Genomic DNA, 20,730 nt, shown 5'->3' on the forward strand with positions numbered 1-20,730 from the left:
ATTGCTGGGGCCCTGACAGATATCTTTGTGGCATCCTTAAATACAGGTGAAGTGCCGGAGGACTGGAGGGTTGCTCGTGTTGTCCCCCTGTACAACACGGGTGGTAGGGATATTCCAGGTAACTACAAACCAGTGAGCCTGACGTCGTTGGTGGGGAAGTTGTTGGAGAGGGTACTGAGAGATAGGATCTATTTATATTTTGAAAAGAATGAGCTTATCAGTGATAGGCAACATGGTTTGAGGGGGGGAGATTGTGCCTTACCAACTTAACAGAGTTCTTCGAGGAAGTGACCAAGTTGTTAGATGAAGGAAGGGCTGTTGATGTCATATACATGGACGTTAGTAAGGCGTTTGATAAAGTTCCCCATTGTAGACTAATGGAGAAAGTGAAGTCACATAGTGTGCAGGGTGTTCTAGCTAGGTGAATAAAGAGCTGGTTGAGCAACAGGAGACAGACAGTAGTAGTTGAAGGGAGTTTCTCGAAATGGAGAAAGGTGACCAGTGGTGTTCCACAGGGGTCAGTATTGGGGCCATTGTTTGTAATATATGATCTAGAAGAGGGCACTGTTGGTATGATCAGCCAGTTTGTAGATGACACAAAGATTGGTGGAGTAGCAGAAAGCATAAGGGACTGTCGGAGAATACAGGAGGATATAGATAGACTGGAGAGTTGGGCGGAAAAGTGGCAGATGGAGTTCAATCCAAACAAATGTGAGGTGATGCATTTAGTAGGCAAGTCTAATTCTAGAGCGAATTATACAATGAATGGAAGAGCCTTGGGAAAATTGATGGGCAGAGAGATCTGGGAGTGCAGGTCCATTGTACCCTGAAGGTTGCTGCATAGGTAGATAGAGTGGTCAAGAAGGCATAAAGTATGTTTGCCTTCATTGGACGGGGTATTGAGTATAAGAGCTGGCAAGTCATGTTAAAATTGTACAAGACATTGGTTCAGCTGCATTTAGAATACTGTGTACATTTCTGGTCGCCACATTACCAAAAGGATGTGGACGCTTTGGAGAGGGTGCAGAGAAGGTTTACGAGGATGTTGCCTGGTATGGAAGGTGCTAGCTTTGAAGAGAGGTTGAGTAGGCTAGGTTTATTTTCACTAGAAAAAAGGAGATTGAGGGAGGACCTGATTGAGGTTTACAAAATCATGAAGGGTATAGACAGGGTAAATAGAGACAAGCTTTTTCCCAGGGTGAAGGATTCAATAACGAGAGGTCATGCTTTCAAGGTGAGAGGTGGAAAGTTTAAGGGGGATACACGTGGCAAATACTTCACACAGAGAGTGGTGTGTGTTTGGAACGCGTTGCCAGCAGAGGTGGTAGGGGTAGGCACAGTACATTCATTTAAGGTGCGTCTGCTCAGATGCATGAGTAGGTGGGGAGCAGAGGGATACAAATGATTAGGAATTGACCTACAGCTTTAGACAGTACATTTGGATCAGCTCAGACTTGGAGGGCTGAAGGACCTGTTCCTGGGCTGTAAATTTTCTTTGTTCTCTTTGTTCTTTGTTAGTTTGGAAATGGCGGTCAGATTTGGAAAAGATATACCTTTATCCTGTTTGTCCTGGCTCCCCCATTGTGACACTGAACTCTATCAATCTGGTCTTCAAAACCAAGACTACCCAAGTCTTCATTGTGCTTCGATTTTTTTTTTCTGCTTTGTCCTGTTTGAAGTGTATGACCTGAAGTTTTGAAAGGATTTGCTTTTAGTGCAGTTGCAGTTGGTGGTTAGATCCTAAAAGAGAACACCAAGATATGATGGTAGTGCAAACCAGAGATGGCAGCAAATTGCTTGATTGATGACCCCTGAGACTCCACAATACCAATCAATGCCACCCTCAAACAAAAAAAGCACGGACCCAACCTCAATAATAGAGGATGCCAATTTGGCTTGTGCTGAGGCTCCTTGTTCAATTTTACAAGATGTATTTTTACAGAGCAGCTTTAGGTAAGTCCTGATGTTGTGCATGTTGCGGACCAGGCCAGACTGCCTCAAAATATTTTAAGAAGGTAGCCTAGATTCTAACATTTTCTTACTTGAAAGGTAGATGTAAAGTGCATGTTCCAGATTTGATGCGACTGGTCAAACTACTTGACATTAAGCAAAACACTATAGTTAAATACAAACAAAAGAAAGAGGAATTCAGAATAACAACTGTTGGAAAACTTGAATAATAGATACAGTACCTATTACTAATTAACTGTTCCAATACAGTAACATCCCATAATCGCACGCCTTGGCAAAAAGGCAAATTCAGACACCGATTCTTACATGCAGTGCTCCAATCCAAGAGGAAGAAACATTAAGAGAACATTCAGAGAGTGTGACAACCAAGAGACATTCACTGAAGCTCACAGCTGTTTTGAGACCCCAAACCGCTTCTAACACTACTGATAAAACCAAAACCCAGAAATCTGAATCTGTAAGAGCTGGGCACACCCATTCAGGCGGCTCCCATTGTTCAAACTTTAAAAAAAACTAAAGGCCTCAAGTTGTTTACTTAAGTCACCTTCAAGTAGCCAGTTTGGTATCTCTGCCTTAGGACATCTCTTCAAACAAAGCCAAAACAAAACAGCCTTTTAAAGTGACAGCATCATCAATGTGCACTATTAAGATAATGGTTTAGTGGCTCCTCTTGACAGGCTTGTGGCTTGGTCCTGACATACCTGACTGATGAGAAGAGGAATTACAGCAACATTTTGTGGGTGACCTTACGAGAGGAGTTAGTGCTGGAGGGGAATGGCCAAGTGTACACACCCCGGGAACCAACCTGCTTGGAACAGCCCATCACGGTACCCACCAACTCATCAGAGCAGCTCGAAGTGAGTAACCAGAACAATGTCTGCTTGAGGTTATTGCTGTAGAAAAATGTCCACTGTGAGTGTTATGTTTCTCTGGTTCAAAGGAAGATTGCCTCCTTAGAGGGCAAAAAAATGAAAGTACTGCGAATGCTGGAAATAAAACAAAATCAGAAATAGCTGGAAAAACTTAGCAGGTTGGGCAGCATCTGTGGAAAGAAAGCAGGATTAGTGTTTTGGGTCCAATATGACTCTTCAACAGTACTGTTGAAGTGTTTATTCCAAAAGCATTTGCAACTAATAAATTAAGAACAGGATTGGGGTAAACCAGTTGACCTGACCCTTGGATGCTGCCTGAACTGCTGTGCTCTTCCAGCACCACTAATCCAGAATCTGGTTTCCAGCATCTGGAGTCATTGTTTTCTCTGCCGAGGACATGGAGGTCCTGGGCCTCCTTCACCGCCGCTCCCTCACCACCAGACGCCTGGAGGAAGAACGCCTCATCTTCCGCCTCGGAACACTTCAACCCCCAGGGCATCAATGTGGACTTCAACAGCTTCCTCATTTCCCCTTCCCCCACCTCATCCTAGTTTCAAACTTCCAGTTCAGCACTGTCCCCTTGACTTGTCCGGACTTTTCCGACCTGCCTAGCTCCTTTTCCACCTCTCCACTCCGCCTTCCCCTCTCTGACCTATCACCTTCATCTCCTCCCCCACTCACCCATTGTACTCTATGCTACTCTCTCCCCACCCCCACCCTCCTCTAGCTTATCTCTCCACGCTTCAGGCTCACTGCCTTTATTCCTGATGAAGGGCTTTTGCCTGAAACGTCGATTTCGCTGCTCGTTGGATGCTGCCTGAACTGCTGTGCTCTTCCAGCACCACTAATCCAGAATTTGGTTTCCAGCATCTGCAGTTATTGTTTTTACCCCATTGTTTTTACCCAGTTTGACCCTTCAGCCTACCCCCACCATTCAAGGAGATCTTGGTTGATCTGTAACCGAAGTTCATTTACCTGTTTTTTATTTTTTTTTAACGCTTTTTCCTCCATAACTTTGGTTAATACAAACCTACTAATCTCAGATTTAAGATTAACCAGATGTAGCAAGAAACACATTTGTAGAAGAACATTCTAGACTCCTGACTACATAACAAAGTTTTAGCTTTAATATTTAGGCTATGCCCTGATACTCGATTGCCCCCAACTAATGGAAGGCCTTTTGAAGTGTAGACACTCTTTTATTGTGGGAAAACAGCTGCCAATTTGTGCACAGCACATCAAGCTCCCCACAACCAACAGTATTATAAAAATCAGATCTTCTTTAATGAAATTGTTGAAGTAATAAGTATTGATCAAAACACCAATGAGAGCTCCCCCTCAGTTCATTGAACAGTGTTCTCAGATCTTTTACTTCTGCCAGAGAAGACAGGCTTAACTTCTCATCCGAAAGCTGTCACCTAAGATTGTAAGACCACAAAATGTAGAAACAGAAGTAGCCCATTCAGCCCATTGAGTCTGCTCCATCATTCAGTGAGATTATGACGGATCTAATGGTTCTCAATTCCACTTACTGCTTTTTCCCCATATCCTTTGAACCCGTTGCAGTTTAAAAATGTCTATCTCAGCCTTGAATATGCTTAATGAGCCAGAGACTGGTTTACCACCAACCTTCCATGGTAAAGAATTTCAAAAATACGTCTGTCATTATAGCACTCCCTTGGCACCACACTGGAGTGTTAAATTGGATAACATGCTCAGCTCTGTGAATCTGTTGAGCAAAAGCGAAGGTGGTCCCGTTGAGCCAGGGCTGACACCGATCAAAATGATCTGAGCGTCTTAAGCATTTATATGATCACAATTTGTACAATTCATCCTAGCGCTATTGTCCTATTGTTCAATGCTGGATAAACATACTTGAAGTATTGTCCTTTACCTATTGACTTCTTAGGGATAAATCATCTTTATGTTGCTAAATCAATGCTATGATGAGGGGCTTGGGAATATAAAAAGTATCAATCTTCTGTGGCAGTTCAGGGAGCAAGGCCTGGTTAGAGGTCATGGGATAATTGGCCTAGCATTCCTATTTGAAAGCTGCATGCAGTCTCTTTAATTTTGTTACTTATAGCTAACTTGTAAAACTTAGAATTTGGGAGGCTGGGAAGTGAACTTAGCTGGAACAAAGGAATTTTCTGTAGTATCAGCTGCAATGGGACACCATCAAATTGCCCTCTAAGTCACACACCATGCTGACTTGTCGGCAGGGGAAGGGGGAGGTGGCATGTGTAAAATGGAGGATGAAGTTTAAGAATTAATGGATTGTCCCCACATAAATTCCTTTTTAAATGCTTGATTCAAGTGCTATGGCCATTTGTTAAAACACACTTTGGTCTTTCTGTACTTTGTGATTTTAAAGAATTTTGGCCCTTAAATACTTTTGTGTAATGGAGGAACTGCCTAATGAGATAAGATACACAAAAGCAAAATTCTGCAGTTGCTGGAAGTCTGAAATAGAAATAAAGTGCTGGGGAAAACTCAGCAAGTCTGACAGTATCTGTGGAGACAGCTAACATTTCAAGTCTGTAAACGCTCCTATCTGAGATGAGCTACATCTTTGGTGAAAGTCAGCAGGGGATGAAGAGTAAATGCTGCTGTGGATCAATTTATCTCACTTGGATGCTGAATCTGATTGGCATTACTAACTTCCAAGGAGTCTTAAGGACTTGAAGATTAATCTCCAGGACATTGGCTTGATCAGTGCTGGAGGAAAAACATTGGCCATTGGAAGAGTTATCCATCTCATTCACTGCCCTGGTGTGCTGGTTCTCTTGTTAGAAAAAGCATTGAAGATGGATGAATAAAAATTTGATTCATCAATAATCATCCCTTTAGGCATTCAAACTTCTATTCACTTTTCGATTGGTGAATGAAGGTGAGACTTCATGATGTAGACATGCTCAGTGGCCAGTTGCTGAAGGTCATATGATTAAATCTCTAGGAATGCACCCAATGACAGTTAGTAGTTGAGGGGTTGATTTGAAAGTGAAAAGCATGGGGCCTAGTTGGAGAGGTTGTCTAGCAATGATTGAACGGAAGAAAAATATATACTTGTTAAATAATTTAAAGGCTGAGAAGGATCACATAAATAAATTTAGTTCTTTTTGTTTGGTTTGATTATTTATTGTTACCATAAAGATAGAAATAGTAAAAATGAACATTTAAAATAATCATCAGACTTTTAAAGAAAGTGAAGAAGATTATCTAAGATTACAAAGAGATCTTGATCAGTTGGATCAGTGGGCTAAAGAGTGGTAGATGGAGTTTAATTTGGATAAATGAGAGGTATTGCATTTTAGTAAAACAAGCAAGGAGCAGGACTTACACAATTAATGGTACGGCCTTGGGTAGTGTTGTAGAACAGAAAGACATAGTGGTTCAGGTATATAATTCTTTGAAATTTGTGTCACAGGTAGACAGTGTGGTTAAGAAGACATTTAGCATGCTTGCCTTCATTGCTCAGACCTTTGAGTATAGGAATTGGAATATCATGTTCAGGTTGTACTGGACGTTGGCAAGGCATCTTCTGGAGTATTATATGCAGTTCTTGTCATCCTCCTATAGGAAGGACATTATTAAATTAGAAAGGAATCAAAAAAGATTTACCAGAATGTTACTGGGAATTGAGGGTTTGAGTTATAAAAATAGGCTGGATAGGCTGGGACTTTATTCACTGGAGCATAGGAGACTGAGGGTGGACCTAATAAAGATTTATAAAATCAAGAGGGGAATAGATAAAGTGAATACAAGGGTCTTTTCCCTAGGGTGACAAAGTTCAAAACTAGGGGGGCATATTTTCGAGGTGAGAGGAGAAAGATTGAAAAAGGACATGAGAGGCACCTTTTTTACACAGAGTGGTTTGTGTGTGGAATGAACTTCCAGAGGAATGGTGGTTGTAAGTACAGTTACAGTATTTAAAAGACATTTGGACAGATACATGAATAGAAAAGATTTGGAGGGATTAGAGCAAAACACAGGCAAGTGGGATAGTTCGAAAATATGGTTGGTGTGGACTGGTTGGATCAAAGGGTCTGTATGACTCTGTGGTGCTATGGTTTGTCAAAACAGTTCTTCAGCAAAATATCAATCCATATTTGTTTATAATGGAGGACAAATGAGTATATTTCTGGCTTTTGTTAACATTATTAATTTCTTTTTTTCAAAAGAAACTAGAAAATGGCCTTAAAAATGAGATTTTGGCATCGCAGAAGTTACTTGAAGTACAGCTGGAGCAGGAGAAGCAGATGAAGTTGTTTAAAAGTTGTCTCACCATGCAGGAGATTTTCAACCAACTGAAGAGCTCCCACCAGGGCCTATTGTATAGACGTGTCCCCATTCCTGATTGTGGTGCTCCGAGAGAAAAGGTAAAGGGATGCTGAAAGGACCTCTGTCCTTGTGAGGATTCTTTTAGGAAAGAAAGGAGGAAAATAGGGGCAACAGTGCATAAGCTAAAATTAATTTTGTGTCCAGATTTTTGTCTGATATTACATTCTCCAAATTTCTCGCTGACTTGCCATTCATTGCTGTGACTTCATTTTCTCTCAAGGACTTTGACAAGTTATTTGAAGCCATGAAAACAGTTTTCGCAGATGATTCCCGCTCAGCAATTGTATTTAACTGTCATAACGGGAAAGGAAGGACAACGACTGCCATGGTGCTGTCAGTCCTCGCTTTCTGGCACTTCAAGGTTGGTACTTTTCTCCAGTTTTAGTCAGTGACGTACGCCTGTTATGTACTATCAGCTTATTTGTGCTGTGCAGCACAGATGATTTTAAATTATGCAGACTGAACACTACTTCATGAAGTTTTCTTGTATTTAACCGATTCCAGATCTAATGACGCCACTGCCCTGTTTTGAACAACTCTAATTGTTCTTTAACTTTGTTATGATGGTAGCATTTGGAAGCAAACAGTTTAGCTCCTTACATTAGTGTGCAGGGGTCCCAGTCCCTGGAATGTAGTCCAGCATGGTAGACACCCATGCAATGTGGAACCCAGTGGTGTATACAGAATGGAGATCAAGCTGGATCTGTAACAAGTGTTCCGCCAGAATTCTTGTAGGACATGCACAATATCAGTCAAAATCTGATGCTCAAACCGTATAAGGGGCCTGCTTTTGAACCTGATGCTGTTGGAGTTGGCAGCAGTCGTGGGGAGAAGCATTGTTGGATAATGTCCAGGTCCCTATTGTTTTCGTTTGCAGCTGCCCTTCCTGGACCAGCTCTGCACCAGGTTATTTGAGTTGGGCAAATTATCACTAGAAAATCACATTATTCTGTTTACAAGTTTGTCAGGAGCTTATGGATAATAAATTGGGTGGCGGGAGGTGTCCCCAGAATCTCTGTTATACACTGTTGCTTTAAAATTCCAGGGTGTTGCAGAGGTGTCAGAATTCTGGCTTGCTGTCTAGGGCTGCATATTTCTTAGTTGCATTGGAAATTGTCCTCTAGGAGTCTCTTCAGATCAGTGAGCACAGTCTTCAGGGGAGAACAAGACTTGGTATAAATTAGAATGCAGGGAAAATGAGTTTTTTGTGAGTTTAAAATGAGGGTTACAGTCCTTTCCTCCTGGGTTTGATGCTGAATATTCATCCAGTAAGGTTGAGTCTTGTGGCTGGTCAGCTCAGCTGCGACAGTGGCTCATGTGAGTTTCAGAATAATGTCAACACTGAAGGTTTGATCCACATTTCAGTCACTGGGAACTGCCATCTCACCCTGTCCCCTGGGATCAGAAGACCAGGACAAGCCAACACTAACAAAAATTGTTATGAAAACAGCTCAAGATAAAGCTTTACTGCAACAGGTGGAATTTGAATTTAATGAAAAAAGCCTGGGATATAAAAGCTGATTGTTGTATGTATATCTCACCTTTAAGAGAATTCACTGTTAAGGACTCTGTGCTGTTCATCTAAAATGTTGCAACTCTACCTGGCAGTTGGTCTACTTTGGGTTTGCAAGCTGCACGCTCTGAAGTTAGCTGTTTCTTGTAATGTCGGCTTCACGACTTGTAATATATTTTACTGTGTTAGACAAATTAACGTACAGAATGAATCAGTCTCTGATGGGTGTTTAATTATAAGATCATGATCATTAGCAGGATACTGGTGACTGTGAAATTATCACAGATTGTCATAGAAACCCATCTGGTTCAATAATGTCTTTTAGGGAAGGAAATCTGCCAATGTTACCTGGTGTGGCCTACATGTAACTCCAGATCCATGGCAATGTGGTAGACTCTGAACTGACTTCTAAATGGCCCATCAAACAGCTCAGTTTAAAGGCAGTTAGGCATCGTCACTTTGTTGACTGCTGGAGGCTGTTCATACTTGTCAAATCATCTTTGAGCACTTTCAGATTCAGGGAGCAGAAAGGAATTTCATCACTCATGCATTTAATCACAGTTCAAGGCCCATGGAGGTTAGGAGAAGGAAATTTGTTAAGGGAAATTCCTCCTATACCTTGAGTATTGATCAAACCCAGGAAGCTAAACAACTGCTCATCTAGTTCTGTGTCCTTGTTGCAGGGAATTCCTGAAAATAATGAAGAAGAACTTGTGAGTGTGCCAGATGCTAAGTACACAAAGGGAGAATTTGAGGTAGGTGAAAAAGGCAACTCCCAAATAAACAGGTTTGCTCTGGACTCTCACTGTGATTGAGTCACTGAAATTCGTTATCATGAGTGAATTTTGCCATTCATAATATCTATCCTGTTGTGGCTATCTATGTTTTAAACTGTGCTTCCAGGTACTGTTCATCTTTAGCTTCTTCTCCTTTGCGATGTGCTGAGCTTGGAGAATGCCTGCATTCTGTTAAGCTTCAGAACCAATTGTAGAGCAATAAAGATCGAGATTAGACGCAGGATGGAAGCTTTTAGCTGGCAAAGGCTTGAGTAGGTCAGTGAAAAGCAACTAGTGTTTGCAAGTGAATTTCCACGGGACCTCTGCTCTGTTACTGCATTGACACATATTGCCTCATCAATTATGGAGGTATGAGCCTCAAGGCTAGTTCTTCTCAGGGTTGTTAGCACTTCATGAGTAGATTGAGCACTGTGATAGGAGGGCCAGTAACAGAGATTTTGAAGTAGATCATAAAATCCCTACAGTGTGGAAGCAGGCCCTTTCGCCCAACAAGTCCACACTGACGCTCCGAAGAGTAGCCCACCCAGACCCATTCCCCAATCCCATATTTACCCATGACCAATGTGCCTAACTTGCGCAACCTGAACACTATGGGCAATTTAGCATGGCTAATTCACCAAAACTGCACATCTTTAGATTGTGGGAGGAAACCACAGCAACTGGAGGAAACCCATGCAGACACTGGGAGAATGTGCAAGCTCCACACAGGCAGTCGCCCAAGGCTGGAATTGAACCTAGGTCCCTGGCGCTATGAGGCAGCAGTTTTTCAGGAGTTTGCCTGTGGAAACCTGTGCTTTGGAGAATGGAGTTTGTTTGCACTGCTGCCACAGGCATAAGTCTAACTATTTGCTTTCACACTGAAAATCCGTACAGCTGGGAAAGGACATGACTCCAGTTACAAAACTATGGCATTAACCTCACACATCTTTCTCTCAGATTGTGATGCAGATAGTTCGACTCTTGCCCAATGGACACAAAATGAAGAAGGAAGTAGACCTGGCTCTGGACATTGTGAGTGAGACTATGACTCCAATGCATTACCACTTGCGAGAAATCGTCATCTGCACTTACAGGCAGGTGAGTCAATACCCATGTGGACAGATCATCTATACAAGTACCTTTCCTTCCAAGTTGGATCTTTCTGTGGATGAGAGAAGTTTTATAAATGGTACTAGAATGTCCATAAAAACTGCAAATTTATGCGGAGGTCATCTATTATCTTAAGTAGGATGGAAAGTAGGATTCAGAAAATTACTACAAACCAAATTCTGCAGGTATGATGAGGCGCACACTGGTCATTTGAGTAGAAGACAAAATTACATCACATTTTGTGGGATGTCAGATATGGGATTGAGTGAGTGCTGTATAAGGTCTTGGACTCTTTACAGTTGAATCTGCCATAAAGCATGTTTTTTCAACATGAATTGGCATAGAACACAAACTTTCCTTACCTGTATTGGCTGTAATTGAGACTGACCCCATTAATTTAAATGGTGTGCCTATTGCACGATTTTCTTATAACGTAAAATCACATGAGAGCAAAACTATCACATTATATCAGATCTGACTTAATTTGAATCTGTTAGAAGTAGTTCAGAGAAAGCTCACCGATTCCTGGGATGAGGATGCTGTTGCCTTAAGAAAAGTTGGATAGGTTGAATCTACATCCATTAGAATATTGAAGAATGTGAGGCGATCTATGGAATATTCCAAAGGGACTTGACAATGTGAATGTTAAAAGGATGTTTCCTTTGGGGAATGACTAGAACAAGGAAACATAGCTTAAAAATGAGGGGTCTCTCATTTAAAACAGAGCTTAGGAGGATGCTTTTCTCTCAGAGTCATTTGTCAATGGAATTATCTTTCCGATAGAGCAGTGGAGGCAGGGATATTAAACCACTTTAAGGAAAAGGTAGATGAACAATCATCAGGCTAGGTATGATTGTGGAGTTGAGACCACAGTCAGACCAGCTATGATCTTACTGAATGGCCCATTCCTGCTCCTAATGTTCATAGGGCAACGCTGGATTTAATTGATAAATGATTGGTGGTGGTGAATTGAGAACCTTTGACACCGGATGGATTCATCAGCCTCCCTCAATCCCACTCCTTTTTGTGATATCAATATTTTGTTGTAAGTGTCAGAATGTCCTAGCTGTCAATCTGGGATTGCATTATCATGAATTTGTGAGCCAGAATGATAGCCATTTGGTGATGTTTGAGGTGAATGACACGTCAACCTTTGTGTGAGTCTTATTCATCATTTACATGAATGTTAATGAACTGGAGGCAGTGTTTTTTGTTCCGCATTGATTTTTATCATTTGCACTCATAATCACCGGTGCTTTTGAATTTTTTTCAAAATGCTGGAAATCAAAGAATAATCACGAGTGAAACTGAATGAATATTATTTCATGAAGTTTTTGTTTTATAGAACCTGTGTATAGAGTTTTTTGTACTGCAGGTATACACACAATCCTGGCTGATCAAAAAGCTCTCCCTCACACTTACTGACTGCCATCGGTTGTGTGGAAGGATACACAGATTGATAACCAATCTGTTTAGCTATGTTATGATTATGTCTGAGGCCATCTTGAACACAGGAGGTCTGGCTCAGAGGTAGTGTCACTACCCATTGCACCACAAGACCTCCTTCACTTAAGCATGTCAGCTCGGCTAGCAGTTCAGAAGAATACTAAGGGAGTGTTACACTGTCAGGGGTGTTATCTTTTACCTGCTGTTGTTGGTTATTGTGAAAGGTCTCATCATTTGAGTGGGAGAGTTTTCCATATCAGAGCTAATGTAAATCAGGGCAAATATGGGATTTGTCACAAAAAGCCAAATTTCAGACAATTACAACAATTATATTATTGGAACATCTTTTGGAGGACTCCATGTCCTTTTCTCTTGTTAATACAAATTGTTGACATTGTCTGAAATCTTACCTTAGTCCTGATTTATAATGACATTCCCATTGCAGACACTTTAAAACTATTTCAATGGATGTAAAGGGCTTCCTGTGGATGTAGAAGGTGTTTTATAAATGCAGGCTCAAATTCACTTCAGAGATGAAAGTGTGGTGCTGGAAAAACACAGCAGATCAGGCAGTATCTGAGGAGCATGAGGAATTGACATTTCAGGCATAAGCCCTTCATCAGGAAATTCATTTCACCTTACAGTTACATAAAAGGAATTTCCTGTAAGCTGAGAGGCTAATGGTAACCGGCCTTGCTGATATGGCACAATCTGTGGTTTTAACTTGATCATTGAGACTTTGCAAGTTTAGCTTTCTGAGAAGGGATAATTTATGATTGAGATAAAGTAAGAGTGCAAGACTGTCGCAGTTGACTACAAACACATCAATTTTATTTTGTAACAGATTGGACCTGCTGTTATTAACAGAGATAGGAAAAGAAATAATGCACATTGCTATACCAACAGGTACACTGATCACTTTTAATAACTTGGAGTTCAATCCAGGCAAATGTGAGGTGATGCATTTTGGGAAGTCTATTTCTAGAGCGAATTATACAGTAAACAGAAGAGCCTTGGGAAAAGTTGATGAGCAGAGAGATCTGGGAGTGCAGGTCCATTGTATCCTGAAGGTTGCTGCACAGGTGGATAGAGTGGTCAAGAAGGCATATGGTATGCTTACCTTCATCGGACGGAGTATTGAGTATAAGAGCTGGCAGGTCATGTTAAAATTGTACATGACGTTGGTTCGGCTGCATTTACAATACTGTGTACAGTTCTGGTTGCCACATTATCAAAAGGATGTGGACGCTTTGGAGAGGGTGCAGAGAAGGTTTACGAGGATGTTGCCTGGTATGGAAGGTGCTAGCTATGAATTTAGGTTGACTAGGTTAGGATTGAAGTCATTAGTAAAAAAGAGATTGAGGGGGACCTGATTGAGGTTTACAAGATCATGAAGGATATAGACAGGGTGAATAGAGACAAGCTTTTTCCCAGGGTGAAGGATAATGAGCGGTCACGCTTTCAAGCTGAGAGGTGGAAAGTTTAAGGGGGATACACGCGACAAGTACTTTACACAGAGGGTGGTAGGTACCTGGAATGCATTCCCAGCTGAGGTAGTAGAGGCAGGCACGGTAGATTCATTTAAGATGTGGCTGGATAGATGCATGAGTTGGTGGGGAACAGAGGGATACAGATGCTTAGGAGTTGGGCAACAGGTTAAGACAGTAGATTTGGATTGGCTCAGGCTTGGAGGGCCGAAGGGCCTGTTCCTGGGCTGTACATTTTCTTTGTTCTTTGTTTTTTGTTCTAATTTACAGTTCAACAGAGTTTAATCCATGAATTAAGTGTTTCTGAATCCCACCAGTAGGTGGTGCAGCCGCTCCATTTTAAGATTTAAAATACAGATTGCTTTCCTACAATATGAGTTTTGTCAACTTGATTCGGCTGTAACACTGTTGGTGAATTGGGGAACGATTGTCTTGAAACATGAACTCCTGTTAGCTATTATGCGATTCCATCCCTGGTTACCTTAGGTCCATTCTAGGTGTTTACTTCAGGTCAAGCAAAAGCGGTTGGATGACCGGGCAAATGTTTTTGACTGTGCTGTTGATGTTTTCAAGTGTTTTTAGAAATTATTGCAAAAGAAAATATTTAGATTTCAAGATTCTCCTCATTCTGGATAATGCACCAAGCTACCCTACCACCATTAGTGAGCTTTCTGAAAACATTAAAGTTCTATTTCTATCTCTGAATACAAACTCTCTCATTCAACCCATGGACCAGGGTGCATTAAGGTGCATGTTCAGAAAGCTCATTGCAGCTAGTGAGGGGGATAATTAGGACTGTGTTCTTCAATTTTGAAAGAGCTTTAACATTAAGAATACTATTGACATCATTTTGGAAGCTGGGTGTTGTCAATAAGGACTGCTTGTATGCAGCTTGACACAAGCTTCTCCCAGATTTTCTTCATGATTTTAAAGGTGTTAAGGAGCTTCCAGCAATCCGTGAACATTGTGTCAATCTTGCAAAGCATGTTGGATTTGAAGAAGTGGAGACTGATCTACAACAACCTGTTGCTGCAGGGCAACTTGAAGCTTGAGATGAAAATGATGAAGTCCATGATGCAGCAGCATGAGAACGTTCCACTTGTCCTTAACGTCCCTCAGGATAGAAGACAGAGAAGCAGTTGCAGCTCTTAGAAGAGAATGACTACAATGCAGAATGCAGTCGGATAGCCGTTCGTGGCATAATGTCTTATGTGGCACCCCATGAACAGCTTCCTCATGAAAGAAGAAAGATGGCAAAGCAGCAAAAACTATTTGACTTTTTTAAGCAAACCCCGAAGAAACAGTCTGAGCATAATGAACCACAGCCATTCCTACTGGACTAATTATTTCTTGTTCGTAACCATGCACCCAGAACTGCATCTGAAAGTGATAATGATGCTGATGATGACCCTCAGCCCCTGTCTTAATACAGTACTATAACTCACCCAACTCCGAAACCCCTTAAAGTGTTAAATTTATTGCATTATTTCATTAAAATAGATTATTTTACTTGGACTGTACTAACGTTCGTATTAGGCTAACTACTGTTTTCATCTCACTTTTACTGATATTTTTGATGGTTCGCCCCAACCCTGTTTTTCCCATGGCCCCCGTTATTTCTATCATGTATTTTTTTTAATAACACAAGGTTGCACAAGAGCACAACTACTGCATTATAGCAGAACAGACTGTACTTTAAATCAATCATTAATTCATATTGAACTAACTGTGAAGAAGTGACAATAGTGCAGTGAGAGAGACTTCCAATGCTTTTAGTCATTTTGGCAGGAGCTAAAGATGATCAAATATTGGTTTAAAAAAAACAAAGATTGACTGAGGGCTGATGTGCTTCTCTGCAAAAATCAATTAACATTCATTAGGAAAAATTCTAGATTTCATTCGTTGGATCTTGTTGGCAGTCATTGGGGGAGATGCAGCAGCGGTGTGGGTCAAACCTGCTTGCAGTGGCACTCCTTGGTAATGAGACCAGAATGAGGGCAAAGGAGGAGGATGCAGGTGCCTTTTTAGGTGGGTCAGCTTTCAAGACCTTAATGTTCGCTTGGTAGCCACAGTTGAGTTTGAGGAGTCCTCCTGACTGCTTTGCCAACTTCCCAGAGATAACTTTGGGGTGTACATTCTGGTGGTCTGAGGCCTAGAAGACCCAGGCCCCTGGGGAATCCTCTGTGTGACCTCCTCAGCCTGAAGACTTTTAGTTCCCTGGCAGAGGAAAATGGTACAGTGGGGCACCACTGGAGTAGCCTGAGAGGATAATCCATGAGTGCCTGTCTGTCATAGCTTCTCCCTGTCCATGCACAATGGTATCTGCTTCATCTCTTAAGGATATAGGGGTCAAAGTCCTGTAGCCACCCCTCTTGCCAAACCAATGAATGATTGCATCCATGGCTTGGCTGACAAGAGTGAGGTTCCCCTCCTATTTCTGACAGACGCTGATTGTTTTGCATCTAGGTGTTCATGGCACATGCTACCTTATCTGTGAAGGCAACTAAACAGTTGTGTAAGAGAGAAACATTGGATAGAACTTGAGCAGACTCCTGTGCTGTTCCTTCCAGTTTGTGCACAATCTCTGGCACTTCTGCAAGATGACCTCTTGTTTGCCTCTGCAGCTCATTAATGCTGAATTCAGAGGTTCTCCAACCGTGCTGAGCTCGGCAAGGATGTGTTCTCCAGCAGTTGTCTATATATCCAACACCTTGATTGTTTCTTTGTAGGTGGAGGCCTCTGCTGATAGAATGTTACCTCGAGCCTACTCTAGATGGAGACATGAATCGAGGTGATTGTCTCTGTGTTGATGGGGGATGGGAAAGGAGGCTTTGTCAGTGCTTCCCTGAGGCTCTCCATTGTTCCTTCTCAGGGGTGTGATATGTGGGCTGGTAGAGATGGGCCTCGGGCTGAGACTCTTCTACTTTTGGCATGGGACACAGAGGCTGTCTAAAAGAATTAAAGATTTGTTAAGGTTGTGAGTTGCCATTCATACCGAAACTTTTATTAAAATCTCACAAAAGCAAAATCCTGTCGATGCTGGAAATCTGAAACAACCACAAAGAAGTGTTGAACGAGCTCAGCAGTTCTTGGAGCAACTGTGGAGAGAGAAACAGAGTTAATATTTTATCATGTAAGAATCTTCTTCAGAAGGCTTCATATTTGGATTTGAAATGTTAATTCTGTTTCTCTCTGCACAGTTGCTGCAAGACCTGCAGGGTTACTGCAGAATTCTCTGACTTTCTTAAAATGTTGCTGCTTGATGAGTAGCAGGGAATAGTATGTTGGAGGCTTTCTCACTAGGTGGCTGTAGATTTCCAGTTGCCCATGTAGCAGAGGCTCATTCTCCTGGCTTTCCTGCCAGCTTGTTGGCCTGCTCCTTGAAAGCGCTTGAGGAGCCTTGTGGTAGGCATATTCTCCCTAACCACTGTCTGGGCACATTTGCACTTATTGTGTACATTCTTCTCTTGAATCTTGAGAGGGAGCATTAATAGACACTACAATAGATACATGAGCACTATGATTGTTTGATAGACACACCTAGAGATAGCATTTCCCAGAGTTGCGATTGTCCAAGGGTATTGCTAGTAAGAAGAGTGTAAGAAGTTGGGTGTTAAAAAGCTTTGAAGAAAACGTAATTGTGACTAATACAGTTCAATTTCTGATCAATGGCGGTAATCACTTGTATGTTGATAGTGGAGGATTCAGGAAGGTGATATCATTGAACAAAAACGACAATGGTTAGATTCTCTCTTGTTGGAGAAGGTAATTTCTTGGCATTTGTGTAACATGAATATTACTTGCCCTTTGTCAGCTCTCAATGTCCTGGGGATCCACTGTACTGTTTGGGAGGGAGTTCCAGAATTTTAACCCAGCATCACTGAAGGAATAGCAATGTACTTCCAAGTCAGAATAGTTGAACAGCTTGGAAGGAACTTGCAAAGGATGGTGTTCCCATATACCTGCTGTCCTTGTTCTTCTTGATGGTAGAAGTCATGCTACGTTCCCAATGGTCTATTGGAAAGTGAATGAGTCTTCCTGACCCCAAATGGATGAATCTTCTCTATTAATAAAACAGGCCTTTATTCCCATTTCCAGTATTTGACAAACTGTGAGAGATTAGAATCTCTTTGGGTTTTCTTGTAGATTAAATGCAAGGAGTATCATCTTTCATTCCTGAAGTGCCTAGAGAAGCCCTAAAGGTGGTAACCGTATATACATTGAGTGGAAAAATCACTATTCAAGCCATTTTTGGTTTTTAAAAGAAAGACTTCATTTTAATGGGAATGGGTGAATGGGGATTTAGAAGAAAATGTAATCCCTCGCGGGATGGCTGTTGAAATCACATCTATCTCCTCTTTCAGCCTTATAGACATATGTCTGGAAAAACAGTCTCCTGAAGATATTGGGATTTTCTGGACATTCGTGAAGTTATTGAGCACAAATGTTGTCCCCTCAACAGCTGGCTGTCCGCATTTTCACAATTACGGGTCATATTACCTGCAACCAGAGCTTTGACAGCTGGTTGTTACAGTGCATTGTGATTGGTTGCCAAGTCTTTGATGCATTTGTGAAATTGTATTATTGGAATTTAGTTTTCAGAATCTCCAGCTGCTATCATCCCATGGTTGTGAAGCAAATGAAATAGAAAAGAAAGACTTTGACTTATTGTCCCTTTTGTGAGCTCTGTATGTCCCATTATACTTTGTGACCAGTGACTACTTCTGATTTGTAGCATAGAAGATTCTACAGCCAATTTATTCACAGCAAACTTCCACAGACAAGAAATTGTGAGGACTGCAGCTGCTGGAGAAGTCAGAATTGATAAAGCACTGGAAAAAGCACAACAGGTCAGGAAGCATCTGAGGAGCAAGACAGTCAACCGTTTCGGGCATAATCCTTCATCGGGACCTGAAAGGTTATGCCTGAAACATCGATAATTTTGTTCCTCAGATGCTGCTTGACCTGCATGCTTTTTCCAGTGCCACATCTTATTGACTCAAACTTCCACAGAGAATAATGTACTAATAAGAAATAGCTCACCGAGGCTCTTTCAATTATATTACGAACTCTACCATTAGAAGGACAACAGCAGCAGATTAATTGGAACACCATCACATGCACATGCCCTTTCATGCCATTCAACATCTTGATTTGGAAATATATCACCATTTGCTTTGGTGTCACTGGGTCAAAATCCTTGAATTCACTCCCAAATGGCACTATCGGTATCCCTACACCCCAAGGACTGCAATGATTCAAGAAGCATTTGTAAAATGTAGAGTTTCCATATATCTGCTGCCTTTTTCTTTTAGATGGAGGTGATTATAAGTTTGGAAGGTGCTGTCAAAGGAGCTTCTCTGTATTTCTGCAGCGCATCTAGTAGATGGTTCACACTGCTGATACTGAGCGTCTGTGGTAGGGGGATTGAATAAGTTTGTGTGTATCAAGTGGGCTACTTTGACCTGGGTGGTGTCAAACTTTGAGTGTGTTGGAGTTGCATTCATCCAGGGAATATTCCCAACACACTTCTGATTTCTGCCTTTGTAGATGGCTGACGTGCTTTGGCAAATCAGGGGATGAGTTACTCTCTGCTGGATTCCTAGCCTTTGATCTGCTCTTCTAGCCAAGATATTTATATGACCAGTGTGACGATGCTGCTCCTTTAACCAGATTATATTGTCCTTGGTTTTTTTTGAGAGGTTGTAAAAGACACGGACTGTAAAAAGTCTAAGTTGAAGGGTTTTAGGGCCAATTTGATTATAGTTAAAAGATACAAACTCAGATAAAAGACTTTTAAGTTTAAAAATATCTTGTACAATGAAAAGGGAGTGGCCAGTTCTCCCAGCTCAGCCTCTCTCTGGTTTGGTTTGGTTTTCGCATGGTAGAGTTGAACAAAGCTACTGGTCCAGGCTGATCCTCTTTTCTCTCTCTGGCTTCTCTCCTGTAAGACCCTGTGTTTGATTTGACCTTTTCTGCCAAGGGCTGTTTATGGGGATTGTTGCAAGTATTAGAACAGCATCATTAAGTTGGGATAATATGTTGGGTTTTTGGATAGGTTGTTATTCTGTAACCTGTTCTCTTTTGTTTGTGTTCATTCAATAATATTGTAAGTAAACTCTTTTGTTTAAACTGAGTGGCTTGTCCAGATGCATCGCTCCTGGAATATCTGCATTACACCCTCTTAAAACAACTAGCAAAGATAGGGTCTGGGCTACCTTCTTGACATAATTTGAAGGAGTCTAGCCTGGTCCATGACACCAATCCAGTTCAGTTTCTGGTCAAATGTAACTCCCAGGTTGTTGACAGTGGCGGTTCAGTGATGGCAGTGGCATTGAATGTCAGGGGGCAATGGTTAGATTCTATCTCATTGGAAATTATCATTGCCATACACTTGTGTGGCACTAGGAGAAAGTGAGGACTGTAGATGCTGGAGATCAGAGTTGAGAGTGTGGTGCTGGAAAAGGACAGCAGGTCAGGCAGCATCTGAGGAGCAGGAGAATTGACATTTTGGACATAAACCCTTCATCAGGAATTCCAAGGAGCAGGAGAATCAATGTTTTGGGCATAAGCCCTTCATCAGGAATGTGGCTTATGCCCAAAACGTCAATTTTGCTGCTTCTTGATGCTGCCTGACCTGCTGTGCTTTTTCCAGCACCACACTGTTGACTTGTGTGGCACGAATGTTTACTCGCAATTTGTCAGCCCAAGCCTGGATGTTATCCAGGTTTTGCTGCATTTGGACATGGACAGCGTCAGTATCTAAGGAGTATGAAATGGTACTGAAAATTGTGCAATCATCAGCAAACATTCCCACTTCTGATCTTATCATGGAGGGAAAGTCATTGATGAAGCAGATGGAGATGATTAGGCCTAAGACATTATCTTGAGGAACTGGGGGCTTTGTTAGTGTCCTTACCTTCTTGAAGCCAGCTGGCTTCAAGATCCACCTGCTCCAGAGACTCCCTCAATTCGTCAAGGGAATGTCTTAGGCTTAATCATCTTCATTTACTTCATCAATGACCATCTCTTCATGACTCCAGTAAGCAGACACTATTCCCGTTGACTCCAGTTTTGCTAGGCTTTTTGATGCCATACTTCGTCAAAGGTGGCTTAATGTCAGAAGCAGTCACTTACCTCTCGAATTCAGTTCTTTAGTCCATATTTGAACCAAGACTGCAATGAGATCAAGGGCTGAGTGGATTTGGCAGAAC

At 41.7% G+C, this 20,730-nt stretch overlaps 1 protein-coding gene across 7 annotated transcripts in view; it reads left to right on the forward strand.

Moving 5' to 3' along the window:
• LOC140484610 (paladin-like) overlaps nt 1-20,730 on the forward strand; it is a 252,098-nt gene that overhangs the window by 119,225 nt on the left and 112,143 nt on the right. For all 7 annotated transcript variants that reach the window (XM_072583121.1, XM_072583124.1, XM_072583122.1 and 4 more), the window contains 5 exons: nt 2,649-2,828; nt 7,025-7,222; nt 7,405-7,545; nt 9,381-9,452; nt 10,431-10,571. In XM_072583121.1, the coding sequence (XP_072439222.1) occupies nt 2,649-2,828; nt 7,025-7,222; nt 7,405-7,545; nt 9,381-9,452; nt 10,431-10,571 (732 nt within the window). The remainder of the gene's footprint in view (nt 1-2,648; nt 2,829-7,024; nt 7,223-7,404; nt 7,546-9,380; nt 9,453-10,430; nt 10,572-20,730) is intronic.

Source organism: Chiloscyllium punctatum, chromosome 13, assembly GCF_047496795.1.
Source record: "Chiloscyllium punctatum isolate Juve2018m chromosome 13, sChiPun1.3, whole genome shotgun sequence".
In the NCBI taxonomy this organism is placed as follows: domain Eukaryota; kingdom Metazoa; phylum Chordata; class Chondrichthyes; order Orectolobiformes; family Hemiscylliidae; genus Chiloscyllium; species Chiloscyllium punctatum.